This window comes from Crocodylus porosus, unplaced genomic scaffold, assembly GCF_001723895.1.
Source record: "Crocodylus porosus isolate Cpor-Errol unplaced genomic scaffold, CroPor_comp1, whole genome shotgun sequence".
Lineage (NCBI taxonomy): Eukaryota > Metazoa > Chordata > Crocodylia > Crocodylidae > Crocodylus > Crocodylus porosus.
The window spans coordinates 51,513,998-51,534,130 of NW_017728949.1; the positions used below are offsets into that span (position 1 = coordinate 51,513,998).

Here is a 20,133-nt window from a genome sequence, read left to right on the forward strand (position 1 = left end):
TTTGTCATGCAGGAAATTTCAAATGTGGTGTGATTCAGTCTTGTAGTGTCAATATCTGTTCCTAAACCTTCAGGGATCTTTTTTTTTTTTTTTTTATTACCAATGTAAATAGTTTTCAACAATAAACATGAGGGGCATCCAAGCTCTGTAAAATATAGATAAGTCAAGTACTAAAACTGAGCAGTGCTCCTTGACGTGGCGATGCCAAGGGGCCAGGTGTCTTGCTACTTAAACGTTGCTCCATACCTGTCCATTTTCTATCGAGTCCTGGCACTCCCCAGAACCCAAAGAACACATGAATCATAGTAGCTACACCAGTAAGCTGCCTGTCTCATTCAAAAACCTGCTGTACTGGGCAAATCAATGTTTCATGTGTCTGCTACCCTGTATCAGTCAACATCAGCTCCTGGTGCTAGAGATCATGAACAAGGACTCACCGCATCCCCAGGACAACAAGAGGAACATGAACTTCCTCCCTTCCATAAATATATTTCGAAGAGGAAAAACAGCAGGAGACCTAACTCTCCCAAGGGAAGACGAATGTTCCATTTCCACCCAGCTTCTCCACACCTGCACCCAATTCCAACCCTGCCCTATGCAGACCTGCACATGCAGTTACCAGAATGAGACTCATGCAATTGTTTCGCCACAGCCTGAGAGCAATACTGTCATGCCAAGCCCCACCCATGTGCCTCAATAGAGTCATGCAGGAGACCATCGTGTACCTTTCTTTTTCCTCTTCCTCCTCCTGTTTCCTTTTAAGCTCCTCCTCTTCTTGCCATTGTCTTTCCTCTTCCTCCCTTCTGATCCGTTCTTCCTCTTCTTGCCGTCTTCTCTCCTCCACCTCCTGTTTTCGTCTCTGTTCCTGCTGCAGCAGGTGCCGATGGAGGCTGCGAGCTAGTTGGCCACGCCAGTGCTTCTGCAGAACAATAGCAGAGGCCTTCAGTCGCTGGAGGGCCTTCTTCCAGAAATGAGCGCGGTAGTTCTTCTGGATGATCACGACACTGGCTAGCACCTTTCGATACTTCTTCCTAAGAGCAAAACCAAGCAGTTTCTGTGATATAAGTTGCAGCCACAGAAACAACTTTCTAGGGCAGTGAGGGATTCTCCATTGCTGGAGATTTTTTTTTTTTTTTTAATCAACACAAGGTGTTTTCTTCTAAAAACGATACTTTGGTTCAAAAATAAATCAATGCAAGCAAATCCTACAGCTCATATTATACAGGAGACTGCAAGGGAAGACCACAATGATTCTTTCCAGATTCGTAGTCCAAGAAAGGCTAAGGTGGCAGCAGCCTAGCAGACCTGCTTGCCCTTCCCCATGTGCTCCTGGAACCTCTACAGGAAAAATACCCCTTGCATCCACTGCACTGGGCTTTGGACCACCTTCAAACTGCACACAGCCTTGAGACAGATCATGTGGCATTAGCATGAACCTCTGTGCCTGCACTGTGCTGGCCACAATGAGGCCAGGTGTCCACAAGTAGCAGCTGGGACTGGGATACTTTAGACATCATTGCTTTTCCATCAATATCAGGCCAAGAGGAGGAAACAGGGTGGAGAGGAAGAGTGTGACAGAGTAGGAGGTTCAAAGGAGTAGTACCTGGGCTCTCCCATCTCCCCCACCCCCAGTGGGGTGCAAACAGCCTCTGCTAGAACATGAGAACTGGGTCAGACCAAAGGCCTATCCATCCCAGCAGCCTGTCACCAACAGTGGCAGGTAGCAGATGCTTTAGAACAGGGTCAATAACCTTTTGCCACCACAGGTCAGAGCTTGTGACTTGGCACCTGCCAAACTGCTCGTGTTCACCTTCCTCATCAATCCTGGCCCCTCTGCAGGGAGGGTAAGCACAGGCATGAGAGAGCAGCAGAGGGGGCTATGGAGGGGCACTGCCAGGGGCACAGGAAGCCTCAGAGCAGGTGTGAGCCAACCAATCCAACATGCTGGCCCAGGCCAGGTTGGACCTTCACAGATTTGGCCCATGGCCCATAGGTTGCCAACACCTACTTTAGAGGAACAGTATAAGAAACATGGTAGAGAGATCCAGCCCCTGTCCTACCCTCCCAGACACCAGCAGCAGGTTACAGCTGGCCTGTTGTGGTTAATACTCCCCAATGAACCTGTCCATTAAAACTGCGTCTACTAGCCTTTTGAGTCCAGTTATGGTACTGGCCTCCACAATATCCTGTCGCAGTGAGTCCCACAAGTAAATTAAGCGCTGCGTAACAATGTACTTCCTTTTGTTTGTTGTAAACCTGCCTAACAATAACTTTATGGGGTGTCCCCTAGTTCATGTATGAGCCATAAATAACAGTGCCTATTCACATTTGCTACACTGTTTGTGATGCTACAGACAGAATTTTTCCAAGGTAAGGAGATGCAGCCATTTTAGTTTCTCTCTGAGTACAAACCTACTTCATACCCCAGAGCGTCCTGGCTCACCTCTGCTGTGTCTGTTCTAGTATGCCCTTTCTGAGATGGGGTGACCAAACCAGTAGACAGGACAAGACGCGAGTGCACCATTGAACATGCACGGCTGTGCCCTGCCGCCTGTGACCTCCACAGCATGCCCTTCCACTGGGGAGCCTGCTGCTCCACTGCATTGGCACTTACTTTGCTGCAGCAGAGTTGGGGATCAGCACTGGGGGAAAATGCAGGCAGCTGGCTGCTCCACAGATGGAGACTTGCAGCCAGCAGGATACAGACTAGACTGCAAAGTGAGGCCTGCACTGGCAAAAGGTTTCTGGCCTCTTTTACAGTATTCTCCACAATGACTTCAAAAGCTCTTTCCTGAGCAGTAAGTGCTAAGTCAGAGCCCACCAATGTGTGTGCATCATTAGGGAACGACAACAGGAGCCAAATCTCCATTCTAGGAAGTCTTTCTGCAACTCTTCCCAGTTCAGATCTGGATTTGACTGCCCACAATAATTCTGCAGCATCAGCAGACTTTGCTGCCTCACTCTTCACTCACTTTCCTGAATCACTTATGAACATGTTGAATAGCACAGGTCCCTGCACAGACCTCTGAAGGACCCCACTGTTTACCCTCCTCCATTGTCAAAAATGATCATTTGGTCTGACCCCTACAGGACAAACTAGGGCAATTAATGACAGATAGGGAGGACATGGCTGAGCTCTCAGTGAGCTTTGTGTTTCTGTATTCCTGAACATAGATCAAGACAAATCTCCCAATTGGATCCTAGAGAGGCACAAAAGAGACACTAGCTCACAGACTGTTAGCGACGACTTGGTGAAGAGGCACTTGGAAGGGCTGGATGTGTTTAAGTCAGCAGGCCAGGATGATCTTCATCCAAGGGTGCTGAAGGAACTGGCTGGTGTCATAGCAGAGCCACTGGCACAGCTGTTTGAGCACTCAGGGTGCTCAGGTCAGGTCCCAGAGGACTGGAAAAGGGCCAACGTGGTTCCTATTTTCAAGAAGAGGAAGGAGGATCTGGGTAACTTTAGACTGGTTAGTCTCACCTCTATCCTTGGGAAAATCTTTGAAAAAAATTTTAAGGATCACATTTGTGGGAGTCCAGCAAAAAAAAAAATGCTGAAGGGCAACCAGCATGGATTCATAGCAGGTAGATCCTGTCTGACTAACCTTGTTTCTTTTTATGACTGGGTTACAAAATGCTTAGACATAGGAGTTGAGGTAGATGTCGTTTACTTGGATTTTAAGAAGGCCTTCAATACAGTATCTCATCATATTTTCATAAATAAACTGAGCAGCTGTGACATAGATAATTACACGGTCAAGTGGGTGGCAAATTAGCTTAGGGGCCACACCCAGAGAGTAGAGGCGGATGGGTCAGTATCAACCTGAAAAGATGTGGGCAGTGGAGTCCCACAAGGCTCAGTCCTTGGATCTGTGCTGTTCAATGTCTTCATCAGTGACTTGGATGAGGGCATGGAGAGCACTCTGTCCAAATTCGCAGATGATACCAAATTATGGGGTAAAGTTAACACACTAAAGGGTAGGGAATGAATCCAGGTGGATCTGGACAAGTTGGAAAAGTAGGCAGAATACAACAGTTCAACAAAGACAAGTGCAACGTGTTGCACCTAGGGAAAAGGAATCACCAACACACTTACAGGCTGGGGGATGACCTTCTCAGCATCACAGCAGTGGAAAGGGTCATTGTTGACACCAAGATGAACAAAAGATGCCAATGTGACAAAGTGATCAATAAAGCTAACCACACTTTATCATGCATTAGCAGGTGCATAACAAACAGGTCCAGGGAGGTGATACTTCCCCTCTAAGCAGCACTGGTCAGGCCACAGTTGGAGTACTGCATCCAGTTTTGTGTACCACACTTAAAGAGGGATGTGGACAACCTCAAGAGGGTCCAGAGGAGGGCCCCTCATATGGTTAGGGGCCTGCAGGAAAAGCCTATGAGGAGAGATTGAAGGTCCTGGAGCTCTTCAGCCTCCACAAGAGAAGGCTGAGGGGTAATTTTGTGGCCGCCTAGAAATTCTTTCGGGGGTGGGGCAGCGAGGAATAGGAGATGCTCTGTTTACCAGGGCACCCTCTGGAGTATCTAGGAACAACGGCCACAAACTGACAGAGAGCAGATTTAGATTGGACATCAAAAAGAACTTTGTTACGGTAATGGTTACCAAAATCTGGAATGGGCTTCCAATGAAGGTGGTGCTCTCCCCTACCTTAGGGATCTTTAAGAGGAGGCTAGACATGCACCTGGCTGGGGTCATCTAACCCCAGCACTCTGACCCCCTGCCATGGGCAGGAAAGACTCGATGGTCTACTGAGGTCCCTTCTGACACAAACATCTGTGAATCCGTGCATCTTTTTTCCTATTTTTTAACTAGTTTTCATTCCATGCAAGAACATTTTCCCTGATCCTGGGACAGTTTTGTTTCTTTAAGAGCCTCTTGTGAGGGACCTTGTCACTTGCACACCAAAGGCAGTGATTCTTCTGCTTTATTCAGCACTGGTGAGGTCTCACCTAGAGTCCTGTGTCCAGTTTTGGGCCCTGCACTTCAAGAAGGATGTGGATAGTTTAAAAGAGTCCAGCACAGAGGAACAAAAATTACCAGGGGCCTGGGAAGCAAGACTGATGAGGACAAGATGAAAGAGCTTGGGTTATTTAGCCTGGAGAAGAGAAGACTGAGGTGGGAATTGGTAAGTCTTCAAATTCCTGAAGAGCAATGAAAGAGCATGGAGATGGGCTTTTCCCTGTGGCCAAAGGGGATGGGACTAGGAGTATGGCTGCAAGCTTTATCAGAAGAAAATTTAGATAAAAAATGAGGAGGAATTTTATGACTATGAGAATGGTTAAATTTTAGAACAGGCAACTAGAGAAACTGTGGAATCCCTGCAAGTTTTCAAAAGCAGGTTGGACAGACACTTGGTTGAGATGGTTTATTCAGAGATGCTTGTGCCTTGAGCAGGGGCTGGACTATACGACCTCATGAGGTCCTTTCCAGCCCTGCTTCGCTATAATCCTAAAGCTTTTTGCAGACTCAGGTATGTAACCCTGACTAGGTTCTCTCTATTCACACACTTGCTGACACCCATGAAACACTCCAGCAGGCAGGCAGGTGAGCGAACATGCTGACTCCAGCAGTCTGACTCTTACCAAACACCCCTACCATGAGCCTCACTGAGTGTGATGTGTACGAGAGGCTTGTGCACCCCCCCAGAGCTCTCCCCAGTAACCACTAGCAGCAGCAGAGCTCACAGGTGAACACCAGAAGGGCCCTTGTGAGGCTGCAACCTGGTCTGTGGTGCACATGTCTTGAATTCCACTCCTCACCAGCAGCCTTCTGCTCACCTTCCTCTCCCCTTGGGCAGCCACCAACCTTCACTCAGGGCAGGAGGATCACAAAATACAGTGGGCCTGCACTTCACCTTCACTCAGGTACAAATCACATTGGCACAGAGCCCTGATATCCAGGGCTAGAGGCCATAGGGATTAGCAGGGGGTCCTGATTCTCTGCTGAAGCTGCCCATGTCCAGCTACACAGTGGCTGCACCTCCAAGAAGCACAGAGCTCACCTGGGACAGAGCATCTCACTGCCCCAGAACCACAGAGCTCTGCAGGACACTGCCCAGCTGACAGCCCTGGTGCCAGCTCCAGATACGTTAGTGGCAAAGTGGAAGGTGCGACCGGGTGCCACATCGGGAGCAGCTCTGCAAACAAATGGGGCCATTTGCACAGGGTTGATTTCTGGATGCAGACATGACACATATGCTTGGCTCAGGAGAGAGCGGAGCAAAAGCAGAGCCAGCACTGGTACCTCCCACCCCTCCAGACCTCTCCACCAGAACCTGAGAACAAGCCCCTGGAGGCAGTATAGGCAGAGGCTAGTAAAATCCTGTCTATTGGGCACAACCTCCTTTGCAGCCACCTTACTACATGGCGCCCTGATTACTTCAGGCACCTGTGAAGCCCTAACAGGAACAGCTAGTCCTTGAGGCAGCACATGGCAGCGCAGGACAGTTACAGCCCATGCTGAACTCCCTCTATCAAAGCCTCCAGTGCAGACAGCACAACAGGGAAATCCTCTCTGAAAACCCTCCCAGCTTCACACACTTCCTGCTTGCTCCCTCCCCACCCCCCCACGATGCCCATTTGCTACCAGCTGCTCTAGGAAGATTTTCCTTCTGGCTCATGAAACACGACTTGATCTAAAGACTAACCTGGCAGGGAACACGTGGGAAGAGGTATCCAGTTATATGGGGATGGGAGCGATACTGGACTTACTGCTCACAACAACATTACTGCAGTATGGTCTTGTCTTCCTCTCCCAGGAAGTCACAGGAAGGATATTCCAGCTCGCTGTTGATACTGCTGCTTACAACCTGGTTTTACTTTATGTGATAACTCCCTTCTGTTCAAACTACCTGGCAGCCTCTGATTATTACTATGGATGCAATGCCTGTGGCATTCCTTGCCCACTAACAACATAAAAGCAAAGCAAGACAAGGTTCCTGGCACAAGGAACTTAAGTCAAATGCACAGCGCCAACACAGCCAATGAAAGCATTCACATAGAGGGAGAAAGGGGAAGCGCTGAGGCAGCATCTCCCTCGGAGCTCTACACTGGCACCCCCATTAGCACAGCATTCTTGGTGTGGCAGCAGCTGAACCCACAGCAGCATCATGCTTTGCACAGGGACTACAAAACTGCCCTTCCCTGTCCAAGCACAGTAAGTTGTGTGAGTGTACCTGCATCTCCCTGAGGGGCTCCTGCATGCACTGCTCTCTTGGGTGGATCAGGCCTTTCCACGTCCACGTCCCTGACTGGCAGAAGCTTGTGGTGTGCACCTGGCCTAAGAAGGCCTCTCTTTCAGCAAGCCATGCATGCTACCATCCATAGAGAGCCTGCTGGTGCATGAGCTGCCAAGGCAGCAGAGGGGTGGATCTCCTGCAAGTGGTTTTTAACCTTACCACAGTTGGGGCAGCAGTGAAACACGGAGCTGCTGGGATGAGGTTGCTAGTGAAAAGCAAGTCAGAAGGAGCAAGTTCTGAGAAGTGAACTTAAAAGACAGGGAGGCCAAGACACCAGCGATTCAAAAGCAGAACAGGGCAAGGGGCTGAGGGGATGTGCAGGGAGTGCTGGGGGCCTAGCAGGCATGAGTGGGAGAGGCGAGTGCAAAAAAACTCAGATGTAGGCAGGTCAGAGACAGAGACACCACAGAGGGGACAGAGGCAGAGGGAGGGCTCCTATGCAAAGAGCTAGGAAATGCAGCATACAGCACGAAGTAGGGGGGAGCAGGTGCAAAGTGGGTGGTGGGGAGACAGGGCCTGGGGAGATGAGAAAGGCTCTAGGAGAAACAACACGGAGGAAGGGCTGGCCCTGAGCTAGACAGGGAGCAGAGCGGGGTGGATGCTGAGGGGGCACCTTAAGCTAGCCAGAGGGGGTGGGCTGAGGACCCCCCGGCAAATGAGCAGTTCTCAGCACTGACCTTGCCATGTAGCCCAAGATGTGGGCTCGGATGACAACAGCCGCTTTCCTCAACTCCTCTTCCCGGTCCTTCTCCAGCTTCTGTTCAAGAGCTTCCTTCAGGAAAACCTGACGCCACAGGGAGGAGTTTCAATAAACACAAAGAGAGGAAAGAAGTCAGTCCCGGGAGAGGAGAGCAGGAGGTCTTGCTCCCTGGTGACAGCAAAGCAGTCCTTTTATGCTGCTGCCCAGGATCTCTGCTCCTGGCTGCAGCCACTCCAGAGTCCCCTCCCCACTGCCCTTCTGGGTGCTCGTCCTGGTACCACAAGCAAGTCGTGCTGGGACATGAGCCAAACTCGCTGCCAGCCCCTGCCTGCTTCCACTCTGGCCACGGCTCTAGAGAGAGAAGCAGAGCAGGGAGGGGAATGTGAGGAAGGAGGAGGAGGAGAAGAGTTTGCATTAACCCTTTTCCATCTGGTAACTTCTCTGCCACACAGATCTGCTCTCTCACTGCAGCAGCCACCAGATACAAGCTTGTGACTAAATATAAAGGAATTGTGCCACATTTCAGGGAGGTGTGTATGTGTGCGGGGGGGGGGGGGGGGGCAGTATTTCCAGGCCCCTGAAAACAGCTGGAATTCTGGCAAGGGACAGGAATTGAAGAGTCAGAGAAACATGCCAGGCCCCTGCCCTCCCTACCAAGCATCCCCTGGCCAGGCCAGAGCAGCTCCTGCACTGAGAAAACAAGGGATGGGATGGGGCACTCCCAGTGGAACAGGCTTAGCTGGGAGTGAGCTGCACCCCTGTGAAGGGGTTTCTTTGCCAGGCCCAGGCTGCTCCAGAGGTATCTGTCCTAAGCGTGAATTGCAGCTGGCTCTTCTCTAGCATCTCCTACTGAAGGGGCTCAAAGTGCTTGGCAATCTTAGCCAATACTCACGGTGCCTAGAAGGCAGCATCAGGCACCCACATTTTAAGAGGAACAAAGGAGGGACAGAGACAAAGGGTCCATCTGCACTGCAGCCTGTGCAAACTACCTGACCAGTGACCGGCTCGCCCTCGGTAGCTCAGTGCTGCTGACAGGGCAGGCTGGGTTTTGCGGCCTGTGCTTGATTCTGCACTGCTGTGGCCACAGGAGCTAGCATAGATCTCCCCCGAGATGCAGACATAGGCTGCACTGTAGGCAAACCCTATGCCCTAGGGTGACCACCTTTCCCTTATTGGGCGGGACAGTCCCAATGGGACAGCCCCACTGGGAACATCAAGTCCCGGTCCTGGACTCAATGACTCCAGGACAGCACTTGTCCTGGATTCCCGCTATCATGTGCAGGGATACGGGTTTTCCATTCACTGCAGAAAAACACAGGAAACTGCAGGTTTCCCCTTACAGGCTGGCAGCATTCCTGGAAGCATCCCTGCTGCTGTGCACACTCCTGGGGTATGGGAGGCACATGCTCCCCCCGACTTGTGCATGGGGCAGAGGCAGGCTGCCCACTGTGGGTTCGGGGATCCCTGCCCTGCTGCCCTTGCCCCAGGGCCTGAGCAGCCCAGTAGGCAGGAGCTGGCATGGAAGGGCACAGAGGCTCAGTGTTGCTGCCACTGGGAGCACCACGCTGGCCGCACTGCCATGGTGAGGCACCCCATGCCTGCCCAGCAGCAGGGCAAGGAGCCCCATGCCGGCAGTGGGCAGCCCACATCCTCCCCCACCCTCACAGGCTCAGCTTGGCTCTCCTTCAGCCATTGTGGGGGTGGGGAGAGGCAGGCTTATGTCCTGCCTTTCCATTTTTAAAAGGTAGTCTCCCTACTGTGCCATGATGTTGTCACTGCCCTAATACAACATGGCAAGGGGCACATCATGGGCAGAGGCATACCTTGACCATCTCCTGGCAAGCAGCACTTCCCCCTCCATTGCCAGGGTTTGCATTGGCTCCATGCTCCTAAGTCAAGAGCTGCTTTTCCCTTTAGACCTGGGATCTGCCATGGACATTGCAGAAGCCAACAGTCCCATACAACAAGCAGCAAAGAGGGAGCACATGACTGGGGAAGAAGAGCTCAGACCAAGATTCAACAACTTCAGCCCACTGTCTCCACTGTCCAGCAAGAGCATCCCATTCTGTGATGCCTTGGTAAGGCTTGCAGGGCATGCACAAGAGCAGTAAAGCAGTAAAAATCCTGCACCAGGCCCCTCAGGCAGGTGCTGGGGCCAGGGAGACCCATTCCCAAGAGGGGTGCTTATTTTGAGAGCGTGATCCCCAGAGGGAGGCTGGGGGGGGTGTAAATGCTCTCGCTGCAGTGATGGCCTCTGGGCTTCCTATCCAGCAAGTGACACAAAAAGATTTGCATAAGTTCAGACTACAGGCAAAGAATCCCCGTGGCAGGTAAGTAGCAAGAAAATCAGCTGTTTGTCTGCAATGAGGCCTCATGAGACTCAGAAATAGAGACCAGGAATGCCAATATATCTGCTCACATTAGAAACCAAAGGAAGTTTAATCTGTGCTATTTCAGCTGCACAGCAAGACTTTTTACTGCATCTGCTTGTGAGGACATGTATGCTTGAGTATGCTGACCCTGCAGCAATGAACATGTACAAGGACTACATACATGTGTGCATGAACATCCTTCACATGCTATGGACACACGCATGTGTGATTGTGGCTATAGAACATGCACGAATGCACAAAAGCTATTCAGCCCCACATTGCAGGGTCCATCACAGGGAAAGCTCTAAAATCCTTTTTGCCCTCTTTAGCATCCGCTTCTCCTCCGAAGTGCCAAAGGTCCATGATATCTCCTCTGGATAACACTGGTAAAGGAGGAATTGGATTGCTGTGCCCTGCATGGAGAATGATAAGACAACTGCTCTTCCCACATAAAGCCAATTCTCTCATTCACCCAACAAGCATTTACAGCCCAGTTTACAGAATAGAAAGGAATGCTCCCAACTGCAAAAGACCTTGATTGGAAGGGGACAGGTGTTATGGGCATCAGGTCTGGGCAGATGGGTGCTCGACATGAAGGGGACACAGGCATTCTCAGCCTCAGGACAGTTGCTGCACATCACTGCATCATACTTTAAGGCCTCAGGGCTTTGGAACAAGCCCTTTAGTTATGACACTGCCCTTCTCATTCTGCCAAACTCTTCCTGCTGCAGGCCTCAGGACAACGCCTGCCTCTGTTCCTTGAACCATGAGCATGGCTGAGAATTGCCAGAAGAGCAGCTGCTCTATTCTTAATGAGAAACACAAAGACCATCCTGCCCTCCCTCCCTCGCTTCCTTTCCCAAGCTCTACAATCCCCTATGTTAATTCAGGGTCTTTTCCTTCCTCTTCCAAACAATTGCCAGGGATATAACTATCCTCCAATTCAATCTGCAGGAAGTATTCCCCCTTTCTCTGCACTGTCCCCTTCTCTGCCTCCTCCCAAACTCCTTCCCAGGTTATATCCCTCCCTGGCCTACCCCGGCTTTTCCCTAATCCCCTCCTACAGTCACAGTTTAGTCTTCTTCTCTCAGCACCAGATAACACTGCTGTGCTTGTAGTCAGCAGAACTGGCACACAGGGCCCAGGGAGCCACACACTTCTCTTCAGGGTGACCAATCTCCATTCTGATCCCTCTGCTCAGTGGCTTCATTTAATTTACTGAAAACCCTGGGGCTTTGCCCTCGTCAGGCTAAAGGCATCTTCTTGCCTGTTATCAAGGGTACTAAGGATACTGCTTGCACAGAAGTGGCAACTATTAGCAGGCTGAAGTAGGCTCTGGACCCCCTGGACATTTCCCCGTGGCTTGCTGACACATGTCAAATCCACCACATTGGTACTAGTATTTTACTCCATGTCTGATAGCAGGCAAGAATGCACCTCTCCTCTCCTAGTAAAGACAATGCCTTGCACAATGCACAAGTATTATGTTTAAAATACGCCTCCTTCCCCAAGGCTGGCACACTCAAGGAAAGGACCTGTCACTTACAGGAAACTCTGCCTTGACTGGATGTCCTGACAAGATCAAAGGAGCTGCAGACAGCTCACCCACACACTTGTTTAACCCACCGAGGTCAGTGGAGACAGGCTCAGCCCATGATCCCTGTAGGAAGGGTGGAGAAGAAATGCAGCCCACTCACGTAGCCCCCTTTGCAACTCTGACACTCACAGGATCCAGGGCACCCATTTTCCCAGCGTCTACCAGCCTTCCCCTTCCCCGCGGCTCCTGTGTAGGCCCCCTAGCCAGGCCAGGCCAGGCCCTTATCCCTGTAATCTGAGGGCAGACGGCCACAAGGCAGCTGCTGCTTCTCTTACTGCTTTATCCAAGCCACTTCAATTCCTCACAGGATGGAGTTTCCCCAGGGCCTGGAAGAGAATCTTCCACAGTCAGACACGGACATGTTTTCTGATACTTAGCTGGAATTTTCCATTGGCACTGGCCTGCAAAAGGGATTTCCAAACAAGGGCTCATGTCCTCTCTTGCACATCTGTGGCAGAAAGAGGCTGGGAAAGTATGGGGTATTTTACATGTTCTCTGTTTATTTCTCACCTGAGATCCTGCCTACACTACAGCGGTTCACCCCAGTGCAACTGCTGAGCAGGATCACAGTGACATGAATGAATCCTAAGATAAACAGGCAACCAACCAATGCCACATCAACCACATGAAGCCACTTTTTACAATCAATTCTCTAAAGGGTAAAAGGGAGAAGACTTTTATCATACAGTGGCTACTACCTGTAGGCATGCTCTTACAATACCAAACCGTGGAGCCTGGCCTTCGCTGACAGAGGGGCGACCGACTATGACCGAGCTTCTGCTTAGCACACACATGTAGCCAGGTACCACAGAGCAACTGTGGTGTAGTAAAGCCCCCCTCTCATTATGCAGTATATTGTTCACACATCCATGCCCTATGGTGAAGGCTTGTGCCCGCTTCTCTTGTGTGACTTTTAAATCCGATACCATCTTTTGTTATCTGTGGTATCACAAAACCTAAGAACTCCAGCCTTGGACTAGGGGCCCACGAAAGATGGAAACAAAAGATGTTTCCTGCCCTGAGCTCTTTACTATCTAAGTAGAAGAGTAAGGTCTCAGTATGCCCATAGCACCAGGTAAAAGGAGAGTTTTGGAGGGAGCGGAAGAAGAATAAGGATGTGGCCTTGCAGCTGCTTACAGGGAGGCTTTGCCCAGGTGCAAGGGGCAGCAGAGGGAAAAGCATCATGGCACCATTTGAAAGTTAACAAAGGGGCAACAGAGACTGGGATCAGGGTATGGTCATTCAGGGAGCTGACTGTGATACTGAGTAAGAGATGAAAGGCCCCAAAATCCAGTTGTGCTGATGCACTTTCCTAGTGTAGACAAGACCACAGTCACTGCCTGAGCTGGACCTGAATTTCTGGTTCAAAAAATAAAAAGGAAAGAACACAAGTTATGAAGCTCAAGCCAAGTCACCACAAGAAATCCCCATTCCACCCGTGAACCCTCCTTCTCCTTTCTGACACTCGCACGGCACAGGCCAAAAGCCAAGAGCCGAGAGCTACCAGATCACCAAGAGGAAGAGACGCCAGGTCCTCATCATCGGCGATTCTATCCTGAGAGGAATGGAGGGGCCCATCTGTCACTCCGATCCCATGACACTTAAGGTTTGTTGCCTGCCTGGAGCTTGGGTTCAGGATGTCACAGAGATGATCCTGGACCTCATCTGACCCTCTAATCATTACCCTATGGTCCTCATCCATCTGAGAATGAATGATGCAGCCAGGGGCAACCTAGACCGCATCATGAGAGACTATAAGGCTCTAGGGGCAAAGCTCAAGGAGACAGGGGCACAGGTGTTTTTTTTTCTTCTATCCTTCTAGTGAGCAGACGCAGATGGTGCCACAAGACGTGCATTGGCAAGGTCAACCAGCAGCTTTGGAGCTGGCGTTACCAGGCAGGCCTTGTGTTCTTGGACCGTGACCCACATTTCCGCACAGAGGACATGCTCGGGCAGGATGGGCTTCATCTCTCCCCAAGAGGTAAACGAGTTTTTTCTTTCAGGCTGGCTGATCTCATATGGCGAGCTTTAAACTAGGTTCGCCGAGGGACGGGGGGTGCAGAGGAACATAAGGACACTTCGCCATCAAGCCAGGTGACGTGCACAGGTAGTACCCAAGTAAGTGACAGGGGCCAGGGCAGACTTAGGAACAAGGGAGCAGCACAGGCACCTACAGGAGGCCTCAAATCCTTCTACACAAATGCTCGAAGCATGGGGAATAAGTAGGAGGAACTTGCCCTCCTGCTAGTTAACAAAAACCCAGACCTAGTGGGGGTCACGGAAACCTGGTGGGATTCTACCCATGACTGGGCAGTGGACATAGAGGGATCCAGACTGTACAGGCAAGACAGAGCAGGGAAAAGAGCAGGGGGTGTAGCGCTGTACGTCAAAGAGCAATACACATCCTCACTGATCAGAATGGGGTTGGAGGAGAAGCAAAATGAGGCGCTCTGGGTAAGAATGCAAGGGGGCGTGGGGAAAGGGACTTGACAGTGGGTGTCTACTACAGACAGCCTCACCAGGGGAACGAGCTGGACCAGGAATTCTCAGGTCAGCTCGCAGAGGCTGTAAGGACAAGGGATGTGGTTGTCATGGGTGATCTAAACTACCCAGACATCTGCTGGGAGGAGCAGTCAGCCAGGTCCGACCACTCACAGAGGTTCCTAGCCAGCATACTGGACCTCCACCTAACCCAGAAGGTGCACAGTCCCACCAGAGGAAATGCCCTGCTGGACTTGGTCCTTGCCACAGGCAACAATCTGGTGAGGGGTCTGCAGGTACTCGACCACCTGGGTGATGGTGATCATCACCTGCTGGAATTTACTATCCAGCACAGGGGGGCGAAAGCAAGCAGCAAGGCAGAGGTCCTCGACTTCAGGAGGGCCGACTTCTGTAAGCTAAGAAGGTTAGTAGGAGAGGCATTGGGGTCTCAGAGCTTCAGTGAGATGGGAGTCCAAGACGGGTGGTTGTTCCTCAAGGAGACGATCCTCTGAGCTCAAAGGGAATCAGTCCCAATGTGCACCAAGGATGGCAGGAGTGCTAAGAAGCCCCCATGGCTTGGCAAAGGCATCCAGGGTTGCCCGAGAGCAAAAAAGGAGGTATACAAACAGTGGAAGGAAGGGGCTATCACCAAGGAGGATTACACCCCCATTGCTCGGGACTGCAGGGAGGCTGTTAGGAAGGCCAAGGCAGAGATGGAGCTAGGGCTAGCGACCAGAATTAAGGATAAAAAAAAAATCCTTTTTCAAATACATAGAAAGTAAGAAGGCACCAGGTAAGGCGGAGCTCCTACAGAATAGGCTTGGTAATCTGGTGACTGCAGCAAAAAGAAAAGCTGATCTCTTCAATGAGCTCTTTGTCTCCATATTCCTGAACAGAGACTAGGACATCTCCTCCACTAGAACAGCAGACAGACCCAGGGGAGGCACTGTCATGCCTAGGATCAGGGACGACCTAGTTAGGGAACTTTTGGAGGGGCTGGACAAATTTAAATCAGTAGGTCCAGATGCTTTTCACCCGAGGGTGCTGAGGGAATTGGCAGGGGTCATAGTGGGGCCCTTGGCACAACTCTATGAGCGGTCATAAGGCACTGGCCAGGTACCAGAGAATTGGAAAAGGGCCAACGTGGTCCCCATTTACAAGAAGGGGAGAAAGGAGGACACTGGCAATTATAGGCCAGTCAGTCTCACTTCGGTTCTTGGGAAGACCTTTGAGAAAATTATCTAGGATCACATCTGCAAGGGCCCAGCTTGGAAGGTAATGCTCAGGGACAACCAACACGGGTTCAGTGAGGGCAGGTCCTGCCTGACTAACCTGGTTTCTCTTTATGATCAGGTCACAAAGTCCCTGGATGAGGGTGTTGGTGTGGATATCGTCTTCCTGGACTTTAAGGCGGCCTTTGACATGGTTTCCCACCACATTCTCTTAAAAAATCTTGGTGACTATGGCACTGATGCCTACACAGTCAGCTGGGTGGCAAATTGGCTTGATGGTCATACCCAGAAAGTGGTAGTGGACAGGTCATTTTCGACCTGGAGGGATGTGGGCAGTGGAGTCCCCAGGGCTCGGTCCTGGGGCCTGTACTGTTCAACATCTTTATCAGTGATCTGGATGCAGGAGTGGAAAGCACGCTATTCAAATTCACTGATGATACCAATATGTGGGGCGAAGTGGGCATGCTGGAGGGAGGGACAGAATCCAGCTAGATGTAGACAGCTTACAGAGGTGGGTGCATGAGAATAGAATGGAATTCAACACAGACAAGTGCAAGGAGCTGCATCTAAGGGTAAGAAACCAGCAACACCCCTACAGGCTGGGGAACTCCCTTCTTGTCAACACAGTGGCAGAAAGGGATCTTGGAGTCATTGCTGACTCCAGGATGAAAGTGAGCCACCAATGCGAGGCAGTAGTCAGTAAGGCTAACTGCACCTTGTTGTGCATCTACAGATGCATCAGAGGCAGGTCCAGGGAGGTGATCCTTCCCCTCCATATGGCACTGGTTAGGCCACAATTGGTCAGGCCACAATTGCACTTCAAGAGGGATGTGGCTAGCATTGAGAGGGTCCAGAGGAGGTCCACTCGCATGGTCAAGGGGCAGTGGGGCAAGCCAGGCCCTACAAGAGAGGCTAAATGACCTGAACCTATTCTGCCTCCGCAAGGGAAGACCGGAGCGCCTGATTGGCTGCTGGGGCAGCAGCAGGAATTCCAAACTGCGGCCTTTAAAAGCCGTGGTTTGACGTAGCTCCGGGCCCTCGGGACCCAGCAGGGAGAAGAGGAGGGATCCAGGCACACTCGTGTCCCACGCACGTGCCCCCTTACCTGACCCGAAGTGGAGGTGAACGCAGTAGCAGCAGAGCTAGTAGTGGGGGCAGCAGCAGCTGAACCCCCTAAGGTAGGTGGAGCAGAGGGACCAATGCAGCTGAGCCGGATCTGGAGGGGAAGTCCCCCCAGATCCCTCTTAGCTGAGGCAGTAGGGAGCCGCACTCCCAAGCCGCACGAACAGAGCGTGCCGGCGTGCGAGCAGGAAGGGCCAGGAGGGAGACTCCAAAGGCACTGCACTAAGCCAGAAACAAGCAGCAACTCCTACAATGGTGTCAACACGGAGTGCTGCCAGGGCCCCTGCCTGGGGGCACAGCCTTCCCGGGGCCTGTCTGAGGCCTCCACCCAGACAGAACCCACAGGGGGGCCGGCATCCCCCCACCCTCTGGCCTGTGGGGGTTGCCCAGCAAGGCCGGGGGGGGGCAGGGATTGGGGACCCCCACCCCTGTCCTGCAGGCGCCCGCCTTAGGGCCCTGGAGGCGCAGGTGAGGGAGCTCCAGGAGGCTGAGGGGAATCAGGGAGGTGGAGGAAGAAATCAACGGCTATTTCCTTTCCCTGCAGGGCCACACATCCAAGGAAGAAGCACCCCAGGAGGTGCCCCCCACTGCAGAGTGACAGACGGTCACCGCCAGACCCAGGGCTGCTCGTAACACAGTAGTACCAGTTCCTCCAGTCTGGCTGGAGAACAGGTACGAGGCCCTGGCAACACTGGAGGAGAAGGAAGGAGAGGAGGCAACTGGAGAGGAGGCAACTCCACGCTCTCCATGATCCGAGCAGGCCAAAGGAGCTAAGCAGTCCCGGAGGAGAGAGTGTCGAGTGATTGTCATAGGCGACTCCATCCTGAGAGGTACAGAGGGCCCCATCTGTCGCCAGGACCCCTTGACACGCGAGGTCTACTACCTACCTGGAGCAAAGATTCAGGACGTGAAGGAGATGATTCAGGCCGTGATCCAGCCCACCGATTACTACCCCATGGTCCTAATCCATATGGGTACTAATGATGCGGCCAGGAGAAGCCCTGATCACCTGATGGGGGACTACCACGCTCTGGGGGCGTGCTAAAGGAGATAGGTGCACAGGTGGTTTTCTCTTCTATCCTACCGGTGAGTGGATGTGGAAGACGGCATGCAACGTACATCACGGAGACCAACTGGCAGCTTCGGGAATGGTGTCTCGAGGCAGGCTTTGGCTTCCTCGACAATGACCCACACATCACGACAAGAGACATGCTTGGGTGGGATGGGCTCCACCTTTCCCCTAAAGGTAAGCAAGTGCTTTCTTCTAGGTTGGCGGATCTCCTCCAGCGGGCTTTAAACTAGGCTCACTGGGGAAAGGGGAAGATGAGGGTGGAGGAATCATCGAACTGCTAGACCAAGCAACACCCACAAGTACAGCCCAGCCTAGACTGACGAGTGGACATGTATCCAGGTAAGCGACAGGGGCCAGGGCAATGCTGTGATTAGGGGCCAGTGCACACATCCACAGGAGGCCTCAAATGCCTCTACACAAACACTCGTAGTATGGGAAACAAGCAAAAGGAACTTACCCTCCTGCTAACCAACACCAACCCAGACATAGTGGGGATCACTGAAACGTGGTGGGACCCAATGCATGACTGGGCGGTGAATATCAAGGGCTATCGGCTGTACAGGAGGGATAGGACAGGGAGGAAAGGTGGGGGCGTGGCATTCTACATTAAGGAGAAATACACATCCTCATCAAAGAATCAGAGGAGGGGCACTCTGAAGTGCTCTGTATTAGAATACAAGCCAGGCATGGGGAAAGAGACTTAAAGGTGGGGGTCTACTGCAGACCACCCAACCAAGGGGAAGAGCTAGACCAGGAATTCTTAAGTCAGCTCACGGAGGTTGTTAAGTCAAAGGATGTGGTCATCATGGGTGACCTGAACTTTCCAGACATCTGCTGGGAAGAGCAGTCAGCCAGGTCTGACCGCTCACGTAGGTCCCTAGCCCAAACGCAGGACCTCTATCGAACCCAGGAGGTACACAGCCCCACCAGGGGAGATGCCTTGTTGAACCTGGTGCTGGCCACTGGCAACGACCTGGTGAGGGGGTGGCGGGTGCTCGACCACCCGGGCGACAGTGATCATCGCCCGCTGGGAGTCACCATCCAGCACAAGGTGGCAAAGGCCGGCAGCAAGGCAGCAGCCCTAGATTTCAGAAGGGCGAATTTCAATGAGCTAAGGAGAATAGTCAGTGAAGCACTGAGGTCCCAGAGGGGAGGGGAGGCAGGTGTCCAAAAAGAGTGGTCGCTCCTTAAGGAGACGATCCTCCAAGCCCAAAGGAAGGTAATCCCAACACGGATCAAAGGGAGCAGGAGGGCGCAAAAGCCCCCGTGGCTCACCAAAAGCATCCGGGAACGTCTCCTAGCTAAAAGGGAGGCGCACACCCAATTGCAGGGAGGGTCCATCACCAGGAAGGTCTATAGTGAGGTTTCTCGGGGATGCAGGGGACCGGTCAAGAAGGCCAAGGTGGAGATGGGACTGGGACTAGCTTCCCGGATCAAGGACAACAACAAGTCCTTTTTTAAATACATAGGGGGCAAAAAGAGGGTTCCGGGTAATGTGGGGTCCCTGAAGGACACGTTAGGAAATTTGGTCGTCACACCAGACGACAAAGCCAACATGTTTAATGATTTCTTTGCCTCCATTCTCCTGAACAGGGACCGGATCAGCCACTCCCCTACTGGGCCCCCCTCAGGCCCCAGGGGAGGTGCACCTAGGCCAAGGGTCAGGGAGGATCTAGTCAGGGAATGTCTGGAGGGACTGGATGTGTTCAAATCAGCTGGTCGAGACGATCTCCACCCCAAGCGCTGAGGGAATTGGCTGAGGTCATTACGGGACCCCTAGCACAGCTATATGAGCACTCATGGTGCTGTGGTGTGGTGCCGGAGGACTGGAAGAGGGCCAATGTGGTTCCCATCTTCAAAAAGGGGAGGAAGGACGACCCGGGAAGCTATAGGCCAGTTAGTCTTACCTCAACCCTGGGCAAGCTTTTTGAGAAAATTATTCTGGCACATGTCCATGAGGGGCCAGCAGGGAAGATCATGCTTAGGGGCAATCAACACTGGTTCATTAGCGGCAGGCCCTGTCAGACCAACCTGGTGGCCTTCTATGACTAGATCACCAAATCCTTAGATGCAGGGGTAGCAGTACACTTGGTCTTCCTGGACTTTCAGAAGACCTTCGACATTGTCTCTCACTCTGTTCTCATTAAGAAACTAGGGGGCTGTGGTGTCGACACCCACACAGTCAGATGTGTCACCAATTTGCTGGAGGGCCGCACCCAGAGAGTGGTGGTGGACAGGTCATTTTCGACCTGGAGGGATGTGGGCAGCGGGGTCCCCCAGGGCTTGGTCCTCGGGCCC

At 52.1% G+C, this 20,133-nt stretch overlaps 1 protein-coding gene across 1 annotated transcript in view; it reads right to left on the reverse strand.

Moving 5' to 3' along the window:
- Positions 1-20,133, reverse strand: part of LOC109322963 (unconventional myosin-X-like) — a 142,735-nt gene that overhangs the window by 61,376 nt on the left and 61,226 nt on the right. The window contains exons 21-22 of the mRNA XM_019554274.1: positions 7,937-8,043; positions 726-1,031 (exon numbers count right to left, since the gene is read on the reverse strand). Coding sequence (XP_019409819.1) covers positions 726-1,031; positions 7,937-8,043 — 413 coding nt within the window. The remainder of the gene's footprint in view (positions 1-725; positions 1,032-7,936; positions 8,044-20,133) is intronic.